Genomic DNA, 25,144 nt, shown 5'->3' with positions numbered 1-25,144 from the left:
ATCCTTCTTTCGTCGATAAGCTGGTGTACTTCATGTATTATCCATGATTTCTTCGCAGTTACCTTCCTTGTACCTACGGTTTTCTTTTCAGCTTCTGTGACTGCTCTCTGTAGAGAGGTCCACTCCTCTTCAATTATACTGCCTACCGCTATCGCAGCGTCTACAACATCAGACAACTTCAAGCATATCTTTCCATTACGTAGTACATTCGTATCCACTTCTTTGCGCACTGATTCTGTCCGACTAGTCTCTTAAACTTCAGTCTACTATTCATCACTACTAAATTGTGATCCGAGTCTTTATCTGCTCCTAGATATGCCTTACAATCCGATACCTAATTTCGGAAGGTCCGCCTGACTATGATGTAATCTAATTGAAAACTTTTCGCATATCCAGGCCTTTTCCAAATCTACCTCTGCCTCTTGTGATTCTTGAACAGAGTATTCGCTGTTACCACTGATATTTATTGCAGAACTTAATTAGTATCCAGGCCTTTTCCAAATCTACCTCTGCCTCTTGTGATTCTTGAACAGAGTATTCGCTGTTACCACTGATATTTATTGCAGAACTTAATTAGTCTTTCTCCACTCTCGTATCTATTACCAAGCCCATATTCTCCCGTAGCCCTGTCTTCTACTCCCTCTCCTACAACTGCATTGCAATCCCACATAGCTATTAGATTTTCATCTTCCTTTACGTACCGAATTACCAGTTCAGTATCCTCACGTACTTCCTATATCTCTTCTTGCGTCGTCAGTGTGTATACCTGCACTATTTTGTCGGGTTGGTCTGCTGTCAGTTCTGATGAGAACAACCCCGTCAATGAGAATTTCACTCTGCAGCGGAGTGTGCGCTGATATGAAGTTTCATATCAGCGCACACTCCGCTGCAGAGTGAAAATATCTCATTCTGGAAACATCCCCCAGGCTGTGGCTAAGCCATGTCTCCGCAGTATCCTTTCTTTCAGGAGTGCTAGTTCTGCAAGGTTCGCAGAAGAGCTTCTGTAAAGTTTGGAAGGTAGGAGACGAGATACTGGCAGAAGTAAAGCTGTGAGGACCGGGCGTGAGTCGTGCTTCGATGCTCAGATGGTAGAGCACTTGCCCGCGAAAGGCAAAGGTCCCGAGTTCGAGTCTCGGTCGGGCACACAGTTTTAATCTGCCAGGAAGTTTCAACCCCGTCAATGATTTTTTCACAGTAACTTACTCTCGTCCTACCTTCCTATTCATACGGAATCCTACTCCCATTATACCATTGTCTGCTGTTGTTGTTATTACCCAACACTCGTCAGACCAGAAACCCTTGCGTTCTTTCCATTTCACTTCACTGGTTCCCACTACATCTACACTACTGGCCATTAAAATTGCTACACCAAGAAGAAATGCAGATGATAAACGGATATTCATTGGGCAAATATATTATACTAGAACTGACATGTGATTACATTTTCACGCAATTTGGGTGCATAGATCCTGAGAAATCAGTACCCAGAACCACCACCTCTGGCCGTAATAACGGCCTTGATACGCCTGGGCATTGAGTCAAACAGAGCTTGGATGGCGTGTACAAGTACAGCTGCCCATGCAGCTTTAACACGATACCACAGTTCATCAGGAGTAGTGACTGGCGTATTGTGCGAGCCAGTTGCTCGGCCACCATTGACCAATGTTTTCAATTAGTGAGAGATCTGGAAAATGTGCTGGTCAGGGCAGCAGTGGAACATTTCTGTATCCAGAAAGGCCCGTACAGGACCTGCAACATTCGGTCGTGCATTATCCTGCTGAAATGCAGGGTTTCGCAGGGATCGAATGAAGGGTAGAGCCACGGGTCGTAACACATCTGAAATGTAACGTCCACTGTTCAAAGTGCCGTCAATGCGAACAAGAGGTGACCGAGACGTGTAACCAATGGCAAACCGCACCATCAGGCCGGGTGATACGCCAGTATGGCGATGACGAAAACACGCTTCCAATGTGCGTTCACCGCGATGTCGCCAGACACGGATGCGACCATCATGATGCGGTAAACAGAACCTGGATTCATCCGAAAAAATTACGTTTTGCCATTCGGGCACCCAGGTTCGTCGTTGAGTACACCATGACAGGCGCTCCTGTCTGTGATGCAGCGTCAAGGGTAACCATAGCCATGGTCTTCGAGCTGATATTCCATGCTGCTGCAAACGTCGTCGAACTGTTCGTGCAGATGGTTGCTGTCTTGCAAACGTCCCCATCTGTTGACTCAGGGATCGAGACGTGGCTGCCCGACGCGTTACAGCCATGCGGATAAGATGCCTGTCATCTCGACTGCTAGTGATACGAGGCCGTTGGGATCCTGCACGGCGTTCCGTATTACCCTCCTGAACCCATCGACTCCACATTCTGCTAACAGTCATTGGATCTAGACCAACGCGAGCAGCAATGTCGCGATACGATAAACCGCAATCGCGATAGGCTACAATCCGACCATTATCAAAGTCGGAAACGTGATGGTACGCATTTCTCCTCCTTACAAGAGGTATCACAACAATGTTTCACCAGGCAACGCCGGTTAACTGCTGTTTGTGTATGACAAATCGGTTGGAACTTTCCTCATGTCAGCACGTTGTAGGGGCCGCCACCGGCGTCAACCTTGTGTGAATGCTATGAAAAGCTAATCATTTGCATATCACAGCATCTTCCTCCTGTCGGTTAAATTTCGCGTCTGTAGCACGTCATCTTCGTGGTGTAGCAATTTTAATGGCTAGTTGTGTACATTGAGCCTTGCCATTTCCATTTTCAGATTTTCTAGCTTCCCTGCCACGTTCAAACTTCTGACATTCCATGCCCCGACTCGTAGAACGTTATCCCTTCGTTGGTTACTCAGTCTTTTTTTCATAGTCGTTTCCCCTTTGGCAGTCCCTTCCCGAAGATCCGAATGGGAGACTTGCCTGGAATCTTTTGCCAATGGAGAGATCATCATTATACTTTTTTCAGTTACAGGTCACATGTCCGGTGGATACACATTATGTGTCTCTGAAGCAGTGGTTTCCATTGCCTTCTGCATCCTCATTTCGTTGATCATTGCTGATGCTTCCGCCTTTAGAGGCAGTTTCCCATCCCAAGGGCAACAGAGTGTCCTGAATCTCTATCCGCTCCTCCACCCTCTTTTGACAAGGCCGTTGGCTGAGTGGGGGGAATGCTGGACATTTGCCACGCCGGACATTTGCCACACTTGCCCCTTCGCCAGGTAGCTTGAGCAGCTATCCCTCAGGTAAGTGACGCCCTTCCTCGTACTTCTTCTGTCCGCTTTCAAACCGCCATGTCCACAGCTTACTCGATACAACTAGTACGTAAGGGACCTTCTTCTTCGACATCTTGGCCAACACAGAGCTTCTTTTCCGAAATCGAAATATTTATAACTTTTGGGAAACGAAAGCAATACCGACGATTATGTCAGTATGTAATTAGTTTGCCAAGCATAAATATAGATTCCTCTGTATGTACGGTAGTTTCCTTTCACGCTCACTGATTGCGATAGAAACAGTCCATCGTCATGGGGGTACAAAAAAGGAACGATGTAAAGAGAATGCGAATGTAAGCTAATCATTTCTTTTTGATCACTGCGTTTGTGCCTACTTTAATTACTACAACTACATGCCCAAAAGACAACAAGGAAAGAAGAAATGGGCATGTGAATGTTTGAAAAGAAGAACAACATACTCCATATTAATTTACTCTCTAAAATGCGATATACCTTGCGGCGAAATATTAGTTAATAAAGTGTAGCGGGACAATGTTCAAAACATGACTGAAAATACGTTAACTAAATGGAGATAAGAACACCTATGATTGACATTTCATCTAAAGTCGACGTACAATTTTAAAATGTTAGAAATAAGGAAATGAAGTAATACAGAATGCTATACTTGTAACGTACGTTGTTGTTCTACATTGTTTAGCTCTGGTATTTACAGGGTCACAGAGAACGCATCCTAAGTTTTGGAGGGAAAAGTCGTAATTGTAATGATCTGCACTACAACAGAAACAAGAGGCACAACTTAAGGAAAAATAATGTAATGTGTGTTCCAGCTCACAAGCGATATTGAAGCAGATAGTTCCTGTGACTTAGTATGGGCAGAGGTTATATGCGACAACCGGAATAAATTAATAACTGGCTCCTTTTACCGACCCCCGGTCTCAGATGAAACAGTTGCTGAACGGATCAAAGAAAACTTGAGTCTCATCACAAATAGGTACCCTACCCATACAATTATAGTAGGCAGTGACTTCAATCTACCTTCCGTACGTTGACAAAAATTCATTTTCTGACCCTACTGTAGATAGAAAACAACTTCCATAATTGTTCTAAACGCTTTTTTTAAAATTATTTTGAAGAATTAGTTCACGAGGCCATTCACATTGAAAATGGTTACGAAAACACACTTGACTTCTTAGTCACAAATAATCCTGAGCATCACGACGGATACAGGGATTAGTGAACACACAGTCGTAGCGAGGCTCACTTCCGTAACAAAGAAATTCACCAAAACTAAACGCGAAATATATCTATCTATAAAAGTTCAAAGAAATAGTATCAACAGCACTCGAGAGATTCATACCAAATAAATTAATAAGAGACGGAACTGATCCCCATGGTACACAATACACGACAGAAAGCTGCTGCAGGAGCACCGAAAAAGGCAAGTATAATTTAGGCGAACGCAAAATCTCCAAGATTGGCGAAGTTTTACTGAGGCTCGAAATTTGGTGCGGATTTCAATGCGAGATGCATTTAATAGTTTCCACAACGAAACTCTCTCTAGACATGTGGCGGAAAATCCAAAGAGATTCTGGTTCTATGTTAAGTAAACCAGCGGAAAGGCTCAGTAAGCGATGAGGAGGAGGAGATGGAGGAGGAGGAGGGGGAGACAAGGGACCCTACCCTTCGGAGCAGGTAAAATCGTGGCAAATGTCCGGCGTGGCAAATGTCCGCACACCAATGGGGGTGACTTCTTATCCCGAAAGTCTTCGGTCGCCAGTGCTGGTGATTTTTATTGAAAATTTAAGAGGTGGTGGGGTGCGGAAAGAAATACTGTGGGGGTAAGAACCACCAGCCTCCTACTGAGGTGGGGGTGATAGCGTGAGAGAGAAGGGAGTGGAGAGGAGGACATTGATAGACAGAGAAGGGGAAGTAGGAGAGGAGGAGATGGACAGAGAAAGGAAAGAGGAGATGGACTGAGAGGGGGGACGAGGGGAGTGAGGATGGAGGAGGTGGAAAGAGAGAGGGGGTGGAGGGAATAGACGGAGAGAGGGGGGATGGAGAAGATGGGCAGAGAGTGGGAGAAGCAGGAGAAAGAGAGAGGGCGAATGAGGGGATGGGCTAATACAAGACGGGAATAAATACATATATGGGCTGGGACTCTGGGCGACGCTACTATCCTACGAGTACGGACGAAGAGAATGTTTCAGTGCTCAAGACGCTGTCTGCATGGCCTGGCTGTAGGAAGAGAAGGCACAAGCGGAGAACTCACCAAGCAGCTGCTCGAGATAGGAGCATTCCGGAGCGGCCGAGCCGCCCGCAGGCTCGGAGGCGGCGGCGGCAGCGGCGGCGGCCACGGCGGGCGACATGAGGCTCAGCTGCGCCGACAGCTCCTCCATGTCTGCAACACACACATCACACACCGTGCGTCACAACCAGCCAGGACTTCTGCCAAACCTAACAACTACACTCCTGGAAATGGAAAAAAGAACACATTGACACCGGTGTGTCAGACCCACCATACTTGCTCCGGACACTGCGAGAGGGCTGTACAAGCAATGATCACACGCACGGCACAGCGGACACACCAGGAACCGCGGTGTTGGCCGTCGAATGGCGCTAGCTGCGCAGCATTTGTGCACCGCCGCCGTCAGTGTCAGCCAGTTTGCCGTGGCATACGGAGCTCCATCGCAGTCTTTAACACTGGTAGCATGCCGCGACAGCGTGGACGTGAACCGTATGTGCAGTTGACGGACTTTGAGCGAGGGCGTATAGTGGGCATGCGGGAGGCCGGGTGGACGTACCGCCGAATTGCTCAACACGTGGGGCGTGAGGTCTCCACAGTACATCGATGTTGTCGCCAGTGGTCGGCGGAAGGTGCACGTGCCCGTCGACCTGGGACCGGACCGCAGCGACGCACGGATGCACGCCAAGACCGTAGGATCCTACGCAGTGCCGTAGGGGACCGCACCGCCACTTCCCAGCAAATTAGGGACACTGTTGCTCCTGGGGTATCGGCGAGGACCATTCGCAACCGTCTCCATGAAGCTGGGCTACGGTCCCGCACACCGTTAGGCCGTCTTCCGCTCACGCCCCAACATCGTGCAGCCCGCCTCCAGTGGTGTCGCGACAGGCGTGAATGGAGGGACGAATGGAGACGTGTCGTCTTCAGCGATGAGAGTCGCTTCTGCCTTGGTGCCAATGATGGTCGTATGCGTGTTTGACACCGTGCAGGTGAGCGCCACAATCAGGACTGCATACGACCGAGGCACACAGGGCCAACACCCGGCATCATGGTGTGGGGAGCGATCTCCTACACTGGCCGTACACCACTGGTGATCGTCGAGGGGACACTGAATAGTGCACGGTACATCCAAACCGTCATCGAACCCATCGTTCTACCATTCCTAGACCGGCAAGGGAACTTGCTGTTCCAACAGGACAATGCACGTCCGCATGTATCCCGTGCCACCCAACGTGCTCTAGAAGGTGTAAGTCAACTACCCTGGCCAGCAAGATCTCCGGATCTGTCCCCCATTGAGCATGTTTGGGACTGGATGAAGTGTCGTCTCACGCGGTCTGCACGTCCAGCACGAACGCTGGCCCAACTGAGGCGCCAGGTGGAAATGGCATGGCAAGCCGTTCCACAGGACTACATCCAGCATCTCTACGATCGTCTCCATGGGAGAATAGCAGCCTGCATTGCTGCGAAAGGTGGATATACACTGTACTAGTGCCGACATTGTGCATGCTCTGTTGCCTGTGTCTATGTGCCTGTGGTTCTGTCAGTGTGATCATGTGATGTATCTGACCCCAGGAATGTGTCAATAAAGTGTCCCTTTCCTGGGACAATGAATTCACGGTGTTCTTATTTCAATTTCCAGGAGTGTATTAACACCGCTGCAGTTCCGATGAAGTTACGTGTACACGAAAAAAGCATGCGTCCTCGGCAAAGTTCCCTGATTAAGCCATGTCGATTTACTAGCCGAATAACGATGTCGCCTTGAAGAAACGTTTCGACTGGTACCCTACTCATCTTCCGACGAAATCAGGCGTTACCTGAAGATGACGAATGGGAAGCTTGTCTAAACGTTGCTTTGAGGTGACGCTTTTAGTATCCAGTGTGATGCAATTGCCGGTATAGCATTGTGACTGAAGATTAAGACGCCAGATTAGTAAACAACCCGATACCGAATGTATTATTTCGTACTTACATTTATTTGCCATCAGAAAAGTTTTGATTTCAGTGCGATGAGCGATAGTTAAATTTCTTCTCCATGTCTTATATTTAATGTGTGCTAATTTCAGTTCTTATGACATTTTACGTCTCATTAATAAAAGATACGCATTGTTTCAATAATTTTTGAATAAGCTCTTAGGATGACAAAAAATTTATTTGAAAAGTAATTCAGGTATATGCGAAAATAAGAATAATAAAATCCCAATAAAAATGTTAGTGCTAATTTTGGAATGGATTTATACATACATCATCGGTATAAAAATTGTATTTGTAAAATGACAAACCGTTATGTAACTCATTGGATACTTTTAGATATTTACATACAGCTGTGATTTAGAAATTCATAAATTAATAATTATCCTTGTATTTCGACACGTTATCGATGACATATGCTTTTGTATTATTAAAAATTTTATAAATAGCTGACGCACCTGTAACAGTTGGGTAAGTATTATGTTATAATGACTCAGTATGTGTTTGTCAAGCTCAGAAATTTGTTTGAATCAAGCGTAATATCTCTCCGTATCACTCAGAATCAGTGCTATGATGAACTGTTGTAATGAAGGTCTTAGGGATTGGAAACAGATTTTTTTATTTGCATCTTCAGTCATACACCAAGTTCCCTGGACCGATAATCATCCCCTGAATGAGACAAGTTAATTACGGAGTTTTGGTTTTGTGTTTATGATGTGTCACTCTGTAAGTAATTTAAAGCAGTAGATTAGTCATTCATTTACCAAAAGAGTGTTCAGGTTTGAAATTGATTTGTTTTGCAAAATGTGTTAAAAGAAGAATACAGCAATATTGTATCATCGTCTACAGAGCTGATATGCTATTAGTCAAGTATGTTCGTTGGCGCTGCGTTTAGACTTTTAGCGGTTCAAGAAATACATGGTGTTTCACAATTCCTATAACAGACCTCAAAGGTTGTAGAGAGGACTTAGTAGATAAAGTTTTGATAAGGAACCCATGACTAGTAACATACCGTTTGGATAGAAAATGTGGAGGTCGGGTCACTTATAAAGCTCCCACTTCACAGTACGGTTCTTGACGGTAGAGCTGCCCAACACATTTATCGAGAACGTTTCCGGATGCCCTCGGCAGATACACCTTGCACAATGAACAGTAGGGTCGCCACGTAGGTAAGCCCTTGTAGAGCACCCAGCTGTCTCCGCTATGAAGTGGGAGATCTGAAAGGGATCCCCTCTTCAAACTTATTGTACATCCAAATGGTTCATTTCCGGATGTAGGTTCTTTACCAGAAGTTTATCTCCTACGTCCGCCCTACAACCGCTGGAAGCCTGTAATGGAAATCGTGAAACGCCATATCGGTTCTGGAGCACTGTGCAACATTAAGGTGGTGTCCAGAGGTCCGAAACGCCCACAGTTTCGCACGAGACCCTAAATCTGTGGAGTGCAAGAAGTACGTCACATTGTCACCGCATTAAGTGGGCCCGACAGAATATTTACCTGTGTCTACCGTTCCCCCAACCCGTGCAACACAGCAGACTTGCGTAAAAAGTCTTCTCATTGTGTTAACCTATACTTCATGTTTTTACTATTGTGCCGAACGGTATTTTCAACACCTAGCGTGCTGACGCCAGGCAATGACTAAATGATCACACTCACTCCTGACGAGCGAAACCGCTAAACAGTGAATCACGTGAATGACTTAATAAGAGAAGAAGCAGGAGTTGACAGGGAAGAGATATGAGATCAAGTACTAGGATTTAAAGGAGCCTTCTAGAAATAAGGTCAAATAACTTTTCACCGGAATTTCTAAAATCATCGGGGGTAGCGGCAGCAGATCGACTACTCACGTTGGTGTGTGGAATGTATGAGACTGGCAATGTATCATCAGACCTTCGTGAAAACATCAACAACACCATTCCGAAGATATCAAGACTATGGACTGGGTGTAATGTGTGTATACCAGAAAAAGAGGAAGATAATGAGGTGTAATAGAAATGGGAATAGCGAGACACTTAACATCAAAATTGGTGATCTCGAAGTAGACGAAGTAAAGGAATTCTGTTATCTTGTAAACAAAATTACCCATGGCGGACGAAGCAAGGAGAACATAAAAAGCAGACTAGCACAGGCAAAGATGGCATTCCTGGCCAAGAGAAGTCCAGTGGTAATTTCAGAAAGAAATTTGTGAGAATGTATGTCTGGAGCACCGAATTGTACGGTAGTAAGACATGGACTGTGGGAGAAGAGAATCGAAGCATTTGAGATGCTACAGAAAAACGTTGAAAATTAGGTAGAGTAATAAGATGAGGAATGAGGAAGACTTCTGGAGAATCGATGAGGAAATGAATATATGGAAAACACTAACAAGAGGAAGCGACAGGATGACAGGACATCTGTTGAGACATGAGCGAGTAACTTCCATAGTTCCAGAGGGAGCTGTAGAGGGTAAACACTGCAGAAGAAGACAGGAAATTGAATACATCCAACAAATAATTGGCGACCTAGGGTGGAATTGCTACCCTAAGACGAAAAGCTTGGCACGGGAAAAGTATTCATTACAGCAGGCATCAAACCAGTCAGAAGACTGATGACTCAAATAAAAAAGGTCACAGAGAAGAGGAGAAAAAGTTTTAAATGATTTTTCCCTAATTACACAGCGCTACGTTTTATTTAGTCATTTTTGCTACGTCGAAAACAATTTCCAATGGCCGCAATTTTATTTCTCATAATATTTTTATTGGTTAAGCAATATGGAACACCTTTATCAACCGATGACTCTTTCTTCAAAATGTTCAAATGTGTGTGAAATCTTATGGGACTTAACTGCTAAGGTCATCAGTCCCTAAGCTTACACACTACTTAACCTAAATTATCCTAAGGGCAAACACACACACCCATGCACGAGGGAGGACTCGAAACCGCCGCCGGGATCAGCCGCACAGTCCACGACCGCAGCGCCCAAGACCGCTCGGCTAATCCCGCGCGGCGACTCATTCTTAATGGGAACTGCTAGTCTGTTAGTAAGTTGTGGGTCTTAAAATAGGATGCTACTCCCCTGTACACAGAGATATCATGGAGAGATACTGCTTAGAGAGATGGAGTGGAATAATGCACATGGGCGCTGATACACACTCTTTTGGTTCGAAATAGTTTTACTGGATTTATTATTTAAGCAGCAACAATATTTCCTTCAATTACGAAATAAAAGGTGTCGCCCAGCAGCAAAATGACATCTGATTATGCTGCGTGTTTTAGATACTAGTGCAGTGGAACATTACATTTGGTAACATTTGGTTACATAGTATTCGACTGATGTCGCACGGTATATTCAGTTATTTTTCCTGCAGCTTCCAAAGCGAATAGGAACAGTTATATAGCATTCCGAATACGTTTAGTGAGGCGAAAAAAATGGCTCTGAGCACTATGAGATTTAACATCTGAGGTCATCAGTCCCCAAGAACTTAAAACTACTTAAACGTAACTAACCTAAGGACACCACACACATCCATGCCCGAGGCAGGATTCGAACCTGCGACCGTAACAGTCGCGCGGTTCCGGACTGAAGCGCCTAGAACCGCTCGGTCACCGCGGCCGGCCTCAGTGAGGCGAGCCGAATGATTCGAGGCAGATCAGGGAATGAAGTCAATGTTCTATAGAGCTTGAAGATGGTGCTGACATTATTTGTTATACTGGCACGAAGCTACTGCGGCTACGCTGTGAGGAAGTGTCTGTCACACTTACAGGACTTACAGCTCAGAGAATATGGCCGTATAAATCCATACATAGAGATACCCTGCCCAATTCGCTGCGAATCCCTAATGCAATTACCAGCTGAAATAAAGGGTGAAGCAAGTTTCAGAACTGGAAACTTTTTAACAAAATGTCGCTGCGGGAAAGTTCCTTATTCATGAAGGAGGAATACATCTTCCTACAACGGGAAGTCGACATAGACGTATAACGGAAGTTATTGTGATGGAAATGTGGCAATTCACCAAAGCAAGACTCGAGAATTTGGTTCTGGCAGACTATTCAATCACTTTCGGTGCAATTTAGGAGGCATCACAGGACCAATTAAATTCAAAAATTAGAAACGCACGTGGCAATACTGATTGTACGACTTAACTTAGAAGATAGACTGAAGAAAGAGAAACATAAATTATAGCGTTTGTAGGTTTAGACAAAGCCTGCGGCAATGTAAACTGGAATAGAGCACTCCGTCTTCAGGTCATAAGTGGCCCATCGGGACCTCAGGTGAGAATGCGGATAAGAGGGGCGTGTGGTCAGCACACCACTCTCCCGGTCATTATGATGGTTTTCTTTGACCGAAGCCGCTACTATTCGGTCGAGTAGCTCCTCAATTGGCATCACGAGGCTGAGTGCACCCCGAAAAATGACAAAAGCGCATGGCGGCTGGATGGTCATCCATCCAAGTGCCGGCCACGCCCGACAGCGCTTAACTTCGGTGATCTCACGGAAACCGCTGTTTCCACAGCGGCAAGGCCGTTGCCTAAACTGGAATACATTATTTGTAATTCCAGAGGTAGCAGGGATAACTAAAATTGTGAGGGAACGGTTATCTACAATTTGTACACAAACCAGACGGCAAAATTCAAAGGATTTGAAAGACTGGTTAGTATTTTAGAAAAGTGTGAGGTAGGGTTATAACGTGCCGCTGATGTTACTCATCCTGCACACTGAGCAAGCAATGAAGGATACCAAGGAGAATTTTTAAAAAAATGTCTCTGAGCACTATGGAACTTAACATCTGAGGTCATCAGTCCCCTAGAACTTAGAACTACTCAAACCTAACTAACCTAAGGGCATCACACACATCCATTCCCGAGGCAGGATTCGAACCTGCGACCGTAGCGGTGAAGAATTTTGGAAAAGGGATTAACGTGCAGGGAAAAAATGACATTGTAATTCTGTCGGGGACGGTAAAGGCGCAGGAACATCATTCGAATGGGATGAATAGTGTCCGTCCTGTTCTGGAGGATTACCGAGCAGTGTGGGGTCCGCATCAGATAGAATTAATGGAGGACGCCGAAAAAGTTCAGAGAAGGGCAGTACATTTTGTATAATCGCGTAGTAGGAGAGAGACGGCCACAGATATGATACCTGAATTGGGATGGCAATCATTGAAACAAAGGCGTTTTTCATTGCGAAAGGATATACCCACGAAATTTCAGTAACCAACTTTGTCGTCCGAATGGAAAAATATTTCGTTGGCACTCACGTACGTAGAGAGAAATGATCATCATAAGAAAATAGGAGAAATCAGAGGTCGCATGTAAAGAGTTAAGTGTTCTTTTTCCACGAGCTCTTCGGCAGTGGAATGGCAGAGGGAAAACTTGAGAGTTGTTGCAGAGTACAAAAAAAATGGCTCTAAGCACTATGGGACCTAGCATCTAAGGTCATCAGTTCCCTACACTTCGAACTACTTAAAGCTAACTAACATAAGGACATGACACACACCCATGCTCGAGACAGGATTCGAACCTGCGACCGTAGCAGGCGCGCGGTTCCAGACTGAAGCGTCTAGAACCGCCCGACCACAGCGGCCGGCTCTTGCAGAGTAATCATATAGGTGTAGATGTAGGAAATTACACATTGAATGCAGTAGATGAGTTTCGCCATTTGGGCAGCAAAATAGCAGATTCTGGCCGATGTAGAGACGATATAAAATGCACGATTGCACAAACATTTTGTAAAAAAGAGAAAATTGTTTCAGTTAATGTAAATCTAAATGTTATGCAGTGCTAGAACGAGATTTTCACTCTGCAGCGGAGTGTGCGCTGATATGAAACTTCCTGGCAGATCAAAACTGTGTGCCGGACCGAGACTCCAACTCCGGACCTTTGCCTTTCGCGGGCATGTGCTCTACCATCTGAGATACCCAAGCACGACTCACGCCCCGTCCTCACAGTTTTACTTCTGCCAGTACCTCGTCTCCTACCTTCCAAACTTTACAGAAGCTTTCCTGGTCCCGAGTTCGAGTCTCGGTCCGGCACACAGTTTTGATCTGCCACGAAGTTTCGTTATGCAGTACTTCTGGATGTAATTTTCTAGATTTTGAAGAAGTGAAACATGGACGATAAACAGTTTGGATAAGACAAGAACAGATGATTTTGAAATGTGGTGATACAGAAGAATGCTGAAGATAAGATCGGGTAACTAATGAAAAGGTAATGAATAGAACTGGGGAGGATGCAAAGGAAGGGGTCGGTCGATACGATACATTTTGAGGCATCAGAGGAATGGTGTTTTCCTCGTAGAGAGAAGTGTAGGAGGTTAAATATTGTAGAGAGCCACCAAGTATTGGCTACAGTAAGCGGGTTCAAGTGGATATGGGTTGCTATAATTAAAGGGAGATGAAGAAGCTTGTGCAGAAGACGGAGAGCTTTATGAAAGAACTCTTTGGACTGGGGACCAAAACACCAATAAGGATAGGCCGGGGACTTATGACCACAGAAGCCGGTTTCATTGTGCACCAGTCAGTTTCAGTAGTGAGGAAAACGCTGCTGTTTTTCCGGGAAGCAGTCTACAAAGGTGACGCAAGATTGTGGAACAGCCATTCATCAGAGCGGTTTGTCGAGCAGTATTTCACGGCGGGACGCTGGCGTAAGCCTCGTCACTCACGCGGGGCAGTGATTAATCGGCTGCGAGCTGCGCAGCGCTGAGGAGAGCCGTGTTTCGGGGAAGACGCAGCGGCAGCAGCAGCAGCCGCCGCGGGCTGGCCGGCTGTGTTTGTAGCGCGTCGCCCACGCTGCGCCCCGCTCCCCACAGACCCAGGCCAGACTTCCGTCCGCCGCGCCGCCGGTATTTATAGGAATCGCGACGAGACGTGCGCGCGCCGCTGCACGCCCGGCGACGGCCTCCGGCGGCAGGTGAGGGCCGGGGCGGGGCGGGGGTTCACGCCACGCTCAGCTGCCGGGAGGCAAGAGAGGGGCATCGTGGCGGCTATTACCCTCCTCTCCCTCTCAACCCTCCCCCCCCCCCCCACCCCCCCAAAAAAATATTTTAACCATTTCCACGGGAGTCCATGCAAACGAGCGTGTTACGCCTTTTTTTCCCACACTAATACATAACCCCTAGAGGGCGAAGCCGCAAGAGGCCGATAATGTTTACGGTATTCGACGTCCCACATATTGTCTACCATGCAACAACAATATTGGCTGCTAATGGCAACAGAACAGGGGATGGAACTGGAGGTATCCAATGATGAGCACAGCGTGAGGCAAGGGGGCGTAGTTGAGCTGTTTAGTCGACGAGTAACTCCCAACAGTACTACGGTGCTAGTGGTGTTCACACAAAGCGGAGCATTGGCAAAGATAAACAACGCAAATATTGCATTATACGAGGGTCTACATCTACATCTGCATCTAAATTTATACTCCGCAAGCCACCCAACGGTGTTTGGCAGGAGGGCACTTTACGTGCCACTGTCATTACCTCCCTTTCCTGTTCCAGTCGCGTATGGTTCGCGGGAAGAACGACTGCCGGAAAGCCTCCGCGCGCGCTCGAATCTCTCTAATTTTACATTCGTGATCTCCTCGGGAGGTATAAGTAGGGGGAAGCAATATATTCGATACCTCATCCAGATACGCACCCTCTCGAAACCTGGACAGCAAGCTACACCATGAAGCAGAGTGCCTCTCTTGCAGTCTGCCACTTGAGTTTGCTAAAAATCTCTGTAACGCTATCACACTTACTAAATAACCCTGTGACGAAACGCGCCGCTCTTCTTTGGATCTTCTCTATCTCCTCTGTCAACCCGACCTGGTACGGATCCCACACTGATGATCAATACTCAAGTATAGGTCGAACAAGTGTTTTGTAAGCCACCTCCTTTGTTGATGGACTACATTTTCTAAGGACTCTCCCAATGAATCTCAACCTGGCATCCGCCTTACCAACAATTAATTTTATATAATCATTCCACTTCAAATCCGTACGCATACTCCCAGATATTTTACAGAAGTAAGTGCTGCCAGTGTTTGTTCCGCTATCATATAATCATACAATAAAGGATCCTTCTTTCCATGTATTCGCAATACATTACATTTGTCTATGTTAAGGGTCAGTTGCCACTCCCTGCACCAAGTGCCTATCCACTGCAGATCTTCCTGCATTTCGCTGCAATTTTCTAATGCTGCAGCTTCTCTGTATACTACAGTATCATCCACGAAAAGCCGCAAGGAACTTCCGTCACTATGTACTAGGTCATTTACATATATTGTGAAAACCAATGGTCCCATAACACTCCCCTGTGGCACGCCAGAGGTTACTTTAACGTCTGTAGACGTCTCTCCATTGAGAACAACATGCTGTGTTCTGTTTGCTAAAAACTCTTCAATCAGGCCGCACAGCTGGTCTGATATTCCGTAGGCTGTTACTTTGTTTATCAGGCGACAGTGCGGAACTATATCGAACGCCTTCCGGAAGTCAAGGAAAATGGCATCTACCTGGGAGCCTGTATTTTATATTTTCTGGGTCTCATGAACAAATACAGCGAGTTGGGTCTCACACGATCGCTGTTTCCGGAATCCATGTTGATTCCTACAGAGTAGATGGTGGGTTTCCAGAAATGACATGATACGCGAGCAAAAAACATCTTCTAAAATTCTACAACAGGTAGATGTCAGAGATGTAGGCCTATAGTTTTGCGCATCTGCTCGACGACCCTTCTTGAAAACTGGGACTACCTGTGCTCTTTTCCAATCATTTGGAACCTTCCGTTCCTCTAGAGACTTGCGGTACACGGCTGTTAGAAGGGAGGCAAGTTCTTTCGTGTACTCTGTGTCACTCCAAAAGAAATGCATACTATTTTTTTTAAATCTATCTTTTATTCTACATGTTCGAAAGTTTTACAGTGTGTAGATACATCCTTTAGGAACAATATATTCATTTCTCCACATAATTACCATCCCTCTCAACTGTCTTACGCCATCTTGGAACCAGCGCCTGTATAAACGCATGGTAAAATTCTGGACCAACCTGTTGGAGCCACTGTTTGGCAGCGTGCACAAGGGAGTCATCATCTTCAAACCTTGTTACACGAAGAAAGTCTTTCAGTTTCCCAAAGAGATGATAGTCTAATGGAGTCAGGTCAGGAGTGTAAGGCGGGTGTTTCAGTGTTGTCCACCTGAGTTTTGTGATAGCTTCCGTGGTTTTTTGACATGTCGTGCCTTGTTGTGCAACAGCAAAACATCCTGCCGATGTGGTCGAACACGACTCAGTCGAGCTTGAAGTTTCTTCAGTGTCGTCACATATGCACCAGACTTTAAGGTGGTTCCACTTGGCATGATGTCCACAAGCAAGAGTCCTTCGGAATCGAAAAACACCGTAGCCATAACTTTTCCACGAGAAGGTGTGGTTTTGAATTGTTTTTCTTAGTTGAATTTGCATGATGCCACTCCATTGATTGCCTCTTCGTCTCTGGTGACAAATTATGGAGCCATGTCTCATCACCTGTCACAATTCTTCCAACAAATTCATCTACAGCACTCTCGTACTATTCCAAAAGTTCGCTGCATACCGTTTTTCTTGTGTCTTTGTGAGCCACTGTCAACATCCTGGGAACCCACCTGGCACAAACCTTTTTTAACGCCAACACTCTCAGTATTCTGCAAACACTTCCTTCCCCTATCACAACGTAGCGTGACAATTCGTTCACTGCGATGCGTCTGTCAGCAGTCATCAATTCGTTAACTCTCTGCACATCGTCTGGAGTGCGTGCAGTACGAGGCCTGCCGCTGCGAGGACAATCCTCAAAATTGCCGTGCCCGCTTTCATCACGTAAACTGCTTGCCCACCGACTAACTGTACTGCGATCGACAGTTAACACACCACCTTTAGATGGGCCTTACTAAAGAACTTGCAACCTCTCACTCAAGGGGTTTCTTGCGAGTCTCTTGTCTTGGTTACAACTCAGATGGGACGATTGTGCACGTTCCGCGCAAGACAATTAAAGGACCACTTTTTCGAAACCGCATAATTTTCACCCTTTGCGACATGTAAGTTTGAAATTTGGCTCAAACGTGCCTACGACCTTCCTCTGTATAATTATGCAGAAGCGTGGCGCCCTGCGACGTCACCCTCGGATTTGGCGACGCTTCAAACAGCAAGGTGTTGACACGTGCGAAGAAAAAGGCCAGAAGTCAGAAGTTCATGTGAGGTGTAAGATGGTTTATTTTTTGTTCACATTGGCACGGAAGTTCACCACAATTCTGCCCAACGCCATCGTGGACGTGTCATACGATGGCAAGGCCATCACACTCCCTCTTACCCACATTACACCACTTCAAAGCCTCTGCGATGGAGGTCAGAACCGCGACACCCACCGTTGAAATCATGCCGTTTCTTATAAGTAGTCGAGAAAAACATTTCAGACACACTGCCGCTCGGAATCGACACGAAAACGCCTTAGGGGTGGCACGAAGGGCATCAGTGAAACCATTCCGTTTCTTGGGGCGTCGATTCCCACACGTTTCACGGTCGGAAACTACAGTTGTCAGTGTGATGAGCAACAGGACGACGTGCTTGACACCTCCCGGACTCTTCAATCCTTCTCTAAGGACATCGAGGGCCAGCAATCCCACTGCACATGACCGCAACCCTCTGGAATGCATTGCGACCACAAGCTTTGCTCCGGTCTACAGGGTGGAACCACTTGGGACCGTTAAAAATCATTCAACGAAATTTGAACGTGATGCCAAGCAGCAAAGCGTGCTTATGCTTTTTCAGTCCCCCTGTTTCACGCACTTCTCCGGCGCCATCAGGGAGGAGTGCAACATTGCCACATGCGTGAATGCAATTGCGAACGGTCACTGTAAGGCACCCCCCACGCCTCCCCAGTTCGGGAATACGCTTGGTGGCATCGCAGTGGGGGACAACTACGGGATTTCGAAAAAGTGGTTCTTTAATTTCGTTGCGCAGTCTATTTCTCTCTTGTTTATGCTGCCATTCGGCTCCAGTAGATTTCGACATATGTAACTGACTTTTGCCAAGGCGTATGTTTCTTGTTGTCACCGCGTTTCTAACTGGTAACCACGTTAAATGGAGTTTCCACCTTTAATGCATTCTCGGGGAAGACATCCTAGAAGAAACGATATTGTCGGACATGACTTAGTCACAGCCTGGGGGATTGTTCCCAGAACGAACTTTCACTCTGCAGCTGACTCTAGTCCAGCAAGTTTCGCAGAAGATCTCCTCCGACTTTAGGGAGGTAAGAGATGAGGCACTTGTGCAAGTAAAGTTGTGACTGCTCGTGAGATGTGCTCTGCTAGGTTAGCTGGTAGAACACTTGCTCACGAAAGGCAAAGGTTTCAGGTTTGAGTCCCGGTCTGGCACACAGTTTTAATATGCCAGGGAGTTTCAAGTTTGTCAATCAACCGTTTCAATCAGGGAACTCTTCAAACTGCTCTTCCTTTTTGGTATTTTAAAAAAATTACATACTTTGAGCAGATACAGATCTAGCTAATTATCGGGTTTTCATGTGTCGCAAACCGAGCGACAAGAAAATTATCAAAATTCTGAACCGTTAACAGCCGTATGCGACGTGTTACAAAGAGTGGCTTATTGTGTCAAGCTTCGTAATGGGATGAACACAAATTATACCATTTCTGGAAGTTGGGCGAGGGCGTATTTTGAACCCGCGGCGGGCTAAATCTTCCTTCCGAAGAATTACTCAACAAACTGGATGAGGATTGTCAACCGTAGCACTTCCAGCGACGTAAATATAAATATATATAGACTGAAGCGCCGAAGAAACTGGTATAGGCATGCGTATTGAAATAGACAGATATGTAAACAGGCAGAATACGGCGCTGCGGTCGGCAACGCCTTTATAAAGACAAGTGTCTGGCGCAGTCGTTACATCGGTTACTGCTGCTACAAATAGCAGGTTATCAAGATTTTCGTGCGTTTAAACTGGTGTTATAGTCGGCGCACGAGCGATGGCACACAGCATCTCCGAGGTAGCGATGAAGTGGGGATTTTCCCGTAAGACCATTTCACGAGTGCACCGTGAATATCAGAAATCCGGAAAAACATCAAATCCCCGACGTCGCTGCGGCCAGAAAAAGATCCTGAAAGAACGGGACCTACGACGACTGAAGAGAAAAATGTTCAAATGTGTGTGAAATCTTATGGGACTTAACTCCTAAGGTCATCAGTCCCTAAGCTTACACACTACTTAACCTAAATTATCCTAAGGACAAACACACACACCCATGCCCGAGGGAGGACTCGAACCTCGGCTGGGACCAGCCGCACAGTCCACGAGACTGAAGAGAATCGGTCGAATTGACGGAAATGCAACCCTTCCGCAAATTGCTGCAGATTTCAATTCTGGGCCACCAACAAGTGTCAGCGTGCGCACCGTTCAACGAAACATCATCGATATGGGTGTTCGGAGACGATGGCCCACTCGTGTATCTTGATGACTGCACGACACAAAACTTTGCGCCTCGCCTGGTCCCATTAACACCGACATTTGACTGTCGATGATTGGAAACATGTTGCGGGTCGGACGAGTCTGTTTTCAAATTGTATCGAGCACATGGACGTGTACGGTACGGAGAGAACGTCACGTGTCGATGGACCCTGCATGCCAGCAGGGGACTGTTCAAGCTGGTGGAGACGCTGTAACGGTGTGGGGCACGTGCAGGTAGAGTGATATGGGACCCCTGATACGTCTAGTTACATCTCTGACAGGTGACACGTAAGAAAGCATTCTGTCTAATCACCTGCATGAATTCATGTCCACTGTGCATTCGGACGGACTTTGGCAATTCCAGCAGGACAATGCGACACCCTACGCGTCCAGAATTGCTACGTAGTGGCTCCAGGGACACTCTTCTTAATTTAAACACTTTCGCTGGCCACCAAACTCCCCAGACATGAACACCATTGAGCATATCTGGGGTGCCTTGCAACATGCTGTTCAAAAGAGATCTCCAGCCCCTCGTACTGTTACGGATTTATGGACAGCCCTGCAGGATTCATGATGTCATTTCCCTCCAGCATTACTTCAGACATTAGTCGAGTCCATGCCACGTCGTGTTGCAGCAGTTCTGCGAGCTCGCGGGGGTCCTACACAATGTTAGGCAGGTGCACCAGTTCCTTTGTCTCTAATACTCAACATAAAAGCAACGCTTATCGGGAAGAAAACACACCTCCGTAGCCGAGGCCGCTAATGCACGCTTGTGCGTTGCCGCTCGATTCGGAGCGAAGCCAGTTCGAATCCTGGTCATGTAAAATTTTCACTTCTAGTATTTGGCCGGCAATGGAAGGAGAGGTGGTGGAGTAACTTGCTGATCACCAGTGTTTGCGCCAATGTCTTGGATTAAATTTCAAATCTCTCCGCAGTGCCTCACGAAGTCAGGGCACGTGACACTGTTGATACGTCAATCGGATGTGGACATCAAGCTCGGCGTCCCTCATGGAGGAGAGGACTAGGCCATGTGTCGGTACCGGGTTTCATCCTCTCCCTTCCCATCACCCATAGCAACGCAACACTACACTGTACTAGCACTGATCACACGACACAGATACATACTTCACAACAAGGAGGGGGAAGACAACAGGAAACCAGCTCCACTACGACCTTGTACAGAAACAGCGTTGTAGGATTCCTGCATCTGACCCCATATGCTCATTTTCTGAGTATGGGGCTACTTTGACTTTGATCTGGAAAAAGTGTGTCGGGACGTCAGACAGAAATGTCTCTAATTACAGTGTTACTGATTTCGCTGAAGATGAAAGTTCAGTCATTTTTTTTACTTTTTTTCGTTGATTGGTTTATTGGAGTTGCCATTAATTCAATCTAAATGTAAATTACAGCATAAAATAAGAACGAAGATAAAGCAAGATCACGATATAGAACAGTTCATAAATGCGATAGTTAAACAAACGCTATTCCATTGAAAGAGAATTTTAAAATATACTAAACAAACTAATAACATACAATTTCAGAAGTTTTTCGCATACAGAGAAGCAGTAATAGCTCCAAAACGTATTCAGTTTTAAGATTCGTCTATAAGTTGAAGTTTAATTATAGTTCCTCATGAAGTGGAAGATGTCCATAAAAACAACACTCGTCATCATATCTGCTCCGAATTATGGGTACAATGCGAACACGTAGTGGACCTCCTTTCCAAATAGTTGATCACTATAACTACATGAATCTCTTTTCCTCGCACCCCTCTCTCTCTCTCCACCACCCCTTCTTTTTCACTCAGTCTCTCTCTATCCCTCTCTCTGACACACACACACACACACACACACACACACACACATACATACACACATACACGCACACACGAACACACACACCTTACTGTATATAAAACATACAAAGTTTAAATTTTGCAGACGCTATATTGACTGTTTGCTTCTTCGCAGAATTCCGTGAATTTCTGCAGCAGTGTGAACGCGATATGAGACTTCCAAGAAGTCGAGAATCTGCAAACAAACAAACTCGTTCGGGCAGGCCACTCCGCCAAATGTTTCAGTTTATTGACTAGCGGATCGGCGCGACTGCATCTCTCTTTCCGTGCGTTATCTGCTGTGATATGTTTTCCTGTGATGTCCTGCTGTTCATAGTCCGGCAAAACGTAATTTGTAGTCACGCTAATCGCACTTTCTTAACGCTTCGTGCTTCTGACCTACATGTATACTGCAAAGTGGGAGGAATTTTTTTTTCAACATCCGCAGTTTCTCTGTACTTACATTGCTACTCTATCATAAAGGTATCACATATTTTATGTTTAAATCAGATCACGCTACACAAGTATACAACATTTGTAAAGCTACCTTACACCAGGTGCGTGGCTACATCGCCTATAGGGCACGCATACATGAAAACTCCCGTATCAATTTTGAAAGTTGTTATTGATTTTTTTAATTATTATTACTTTTTTATAGCAGACCTACAGTCTCTAGTGGTCCATTACCGAGATATTTTATGTCCCAACATATATTACAGACAACAAAAGAGACGTGAAATATGACGTTAGCGTACTGAATGGAAATATTTAGTGTTTTCAGACGAGTTCCCAATTAATCTGTTATGCAGTAAAGAAAGATTAGTATGGCATTGTTTTCTGTGAGACCTTCGAGGGGTAGGTTCGCCCGCATAGCCAAAAAGGGGCTTCTCCCATAGCGTGCTGTGGCTTTTCTCCTCGTGGTAAGTGTACAAAATGTTTAAAATCCTCAACGTGGCAGGAGGCAGCAACTGTAACATACTCTTCGTGTAGAAAAACTAAAAAAAACAGCCACATCTATCGAAATAATGCAAGGTTTATTGACCCAGGTTTCGACGTCTTTACCATCGTCTTCTTGAGAAGCACCAATGATTAACACTGGTCGCATGATGGTGTGGAGCTACATATTCAACATATCTCCACAACATCATGTAACCACTCTTTATCATTGATCCTTCTGAAGAAGACGTTTCTAAAGACGTCGAAACCTGGGTCAAGGGGTTTTCAGTAACCCTTGTACTATTGCAGCTGTTTTGGCTGTTTTTTCACCTTTTCCTACACGAATTGTATAAAATGTGTCGGTTGAGTGTAGGTGCTTGTAACGGGTTTGAATGTAGAGTGTGGTATTTTGTCTGAGTTGTCTTTTAATGAGAGAAGAGAAGGATGAAACGCTATGCCAGCACATACACAGTCTCCAAAAGAAGAAGAAGAAGAAGAAGAAGAAGGCGGGGGGGAGGAGGGGGGGAGCACCCGTATCGGGAGGAGGAAATGAAAAATATACGGGTTAAGACTACAAAATCGAGTCAAATTTACAAAGAACTTGAAAATATGAAGCCATTATGGGGTAAGATGGTTCAAATGGCTCTGAGCACTATGCGACTTAACTTCTGAGGTCATCAGTCGCCTAGAACTTAGAACTAATTAAACCTAACTAACCTAAGAACATCACACACATCCATGCCCGAGGCAGGATTCGAACCTGCGACCGTACCGGTCACGCGGTTCTAGACTGAAGCGCCTTTAACCGCATGGCCACACCGGCCGGCTGGGGTAAGACGTTGGACCCCTTCTCGCCTCGATGCATGAATTGATTCTGTTGGGAAGGGGCTCATAAAGCCGTTGTATTCTCTCCTGAGGCAAGCTGACTCACAACTGTTGTAACTGGTCCTTGATATTCTGAGTAATGACAATGGGACGGAGTTGAGGTCCCAGCCGGTCTCACACATGTTCTATCGGGGACAGATCTGGGGATGTTGCTGGCCATGGGAGTACGTCACGCACGTCATAATAAAGACACGTGCCACGTGTGAATGAGAATTTTCTTGTTGGAAAATGGCAACACGATTCTGTCGTACCACAAGGCGTCCGTAAAACACCGTTGGCCGATACTGTTCTCTCAGTCACCAGAAACCGTGACCTGAAGTCATACCCGGTAGCTCTACACACCATGACGCCAGGACTTATACCGCTGCTCCTTCAAAAACATTGGAAGTGCGGAACCTCTTACCAGGTAGCCGCCATACTCGCCGGCAATGGTCATGTGAGTGGTGCACAACAGTGCTACGCCATTCATCAGGAGTCTGTGCTCCTCGGTCAAGGCGCCACGTCAAACGCAGCCGCTTGTGTTGTAGTGTTAACGTGGCCTTTGCATGGGAAGGAAATTCCCTGGCCCGCTGCTGCTAGTCTCCAGTGAATGATGGGGAATGGCACAGACTGTTTGCAGGGAACCCATTACTTGTTCCCGGATGGCAGGTGCAGATGAGAATGAGTTACGATACACTTGGTACATAACAAGGCGATCCTTTGTTACGGTGGTTAGATGTGGTCAACCAAAATCTTGACGACGAGTATTTCCGCTCTCACGTTCCCATGCCATCAAACGTCGGGCCACTGCCACATCCGGACGTCCCACAAATCTGGATACTGCACTGGTCAACCAGCTGCCCACATGCAGACCCACAGTGAGACCGCCTTCAAACTCTGTCAGGTCTCGCACGAGTACACGGAATCTCCTTGTCCTTCCCAGTTATTACACAACATCTTACGCTAGCTACGCCCCTTATGTACCCTACCAGGTGTGGTAACAACACTAAAAACGAGCAACACCAATGCACTCTAGCGGCCGTTTACCTGTCGCAAAGAACAGCAGCTCTAATCATTTGCGTATTATCTGCGGGTATGTATACGTGTGCGAAGTTACATTGACATCAAAGCAGAATCACATGCCCTTACTCTAAGAGGCACTGCGGAAGGCTCTGGAATTTAATCCAGGACAATAGTGCTAAGTCTGATGATAATAAACTTTACGTCACCACCTCCCCTCCCAGTTGCCAGCCAAATACTGGCCGTGAAAATTTTTTCCACCACCGGGATTGCAGCCCTGACCGAGTAGAGCGCCACCTTGGAGACCTCAGGTATGGACGGCGTGATGCTCTCAAACGTGTTACACGCAAACAGCAACTGGCGACGACATAACAGACAAATTACACTACTGGCCGTTAAAATTTCTACACCAAGAAGAAATGCAGATGATAAACGGGTATTCATTGGACAAATATATTATACTAGAACTGACATGTGATTACATTTTCACGCAATTTGGGTGCATAGAGCCTGAAAAATCAGTACCCAGAACAACCACCTCTGGCCATAATAACGGCCTTGATACGCCTGGGCATTGAGTCAAACAGAGCTTGGATGGCGTGTACAG

At 46.1% G+C, this 25,144-nt stretch overlaps 1 protein-coding gene across 2 annotated transcripts in view; it reads right to left on the bottom strand.

The window, feature by feature from the left end:
- Positions 1 to 25,144, bottom strand: part of LOC126174897 (putative protein TPRXL) — a 475,391-nt gene that overhangs the window by 33,883 nt on the left and 416,364 nt on the right. Inside the window, exon 3 of one of the 2 annotated variants that reach the window (XM_049921320.1) lies at positions 5,507 to 5,635. The exons of the other annotated variant lie outside the window; for it this stretch is intronic. Coding sequence (XP_049777277.1) covers positions 5,507 to 5,635 — 129 coding nt within the window. The remainder of the gene's footprint in view (positions 1 to 5,506; positions 5,636 to 25,144) is intronic. 2 annotated transcript variants of the gene reach the window in all.

Source organism: Schistocerca cancellata, chromosome 3 (assembly GCF_023864275.1).
Source record: "Schistocerca cancellata isolate TAMUIC-IGC-003103 chromosome 3, iqSchCanc2.1, whole genome shotgun sequence".
Taxonomy (NCBI): Eukaryota; Metazoa; Arthropoda; class Insecta; order Orthoptera; family Acrididae; genus Schistocerca; species Schistocerca cancellata.
Note: the sequence above shows the minus strand (reverse complement) of the source record. Positions and strands in the feature narration are given on the sequence as shown.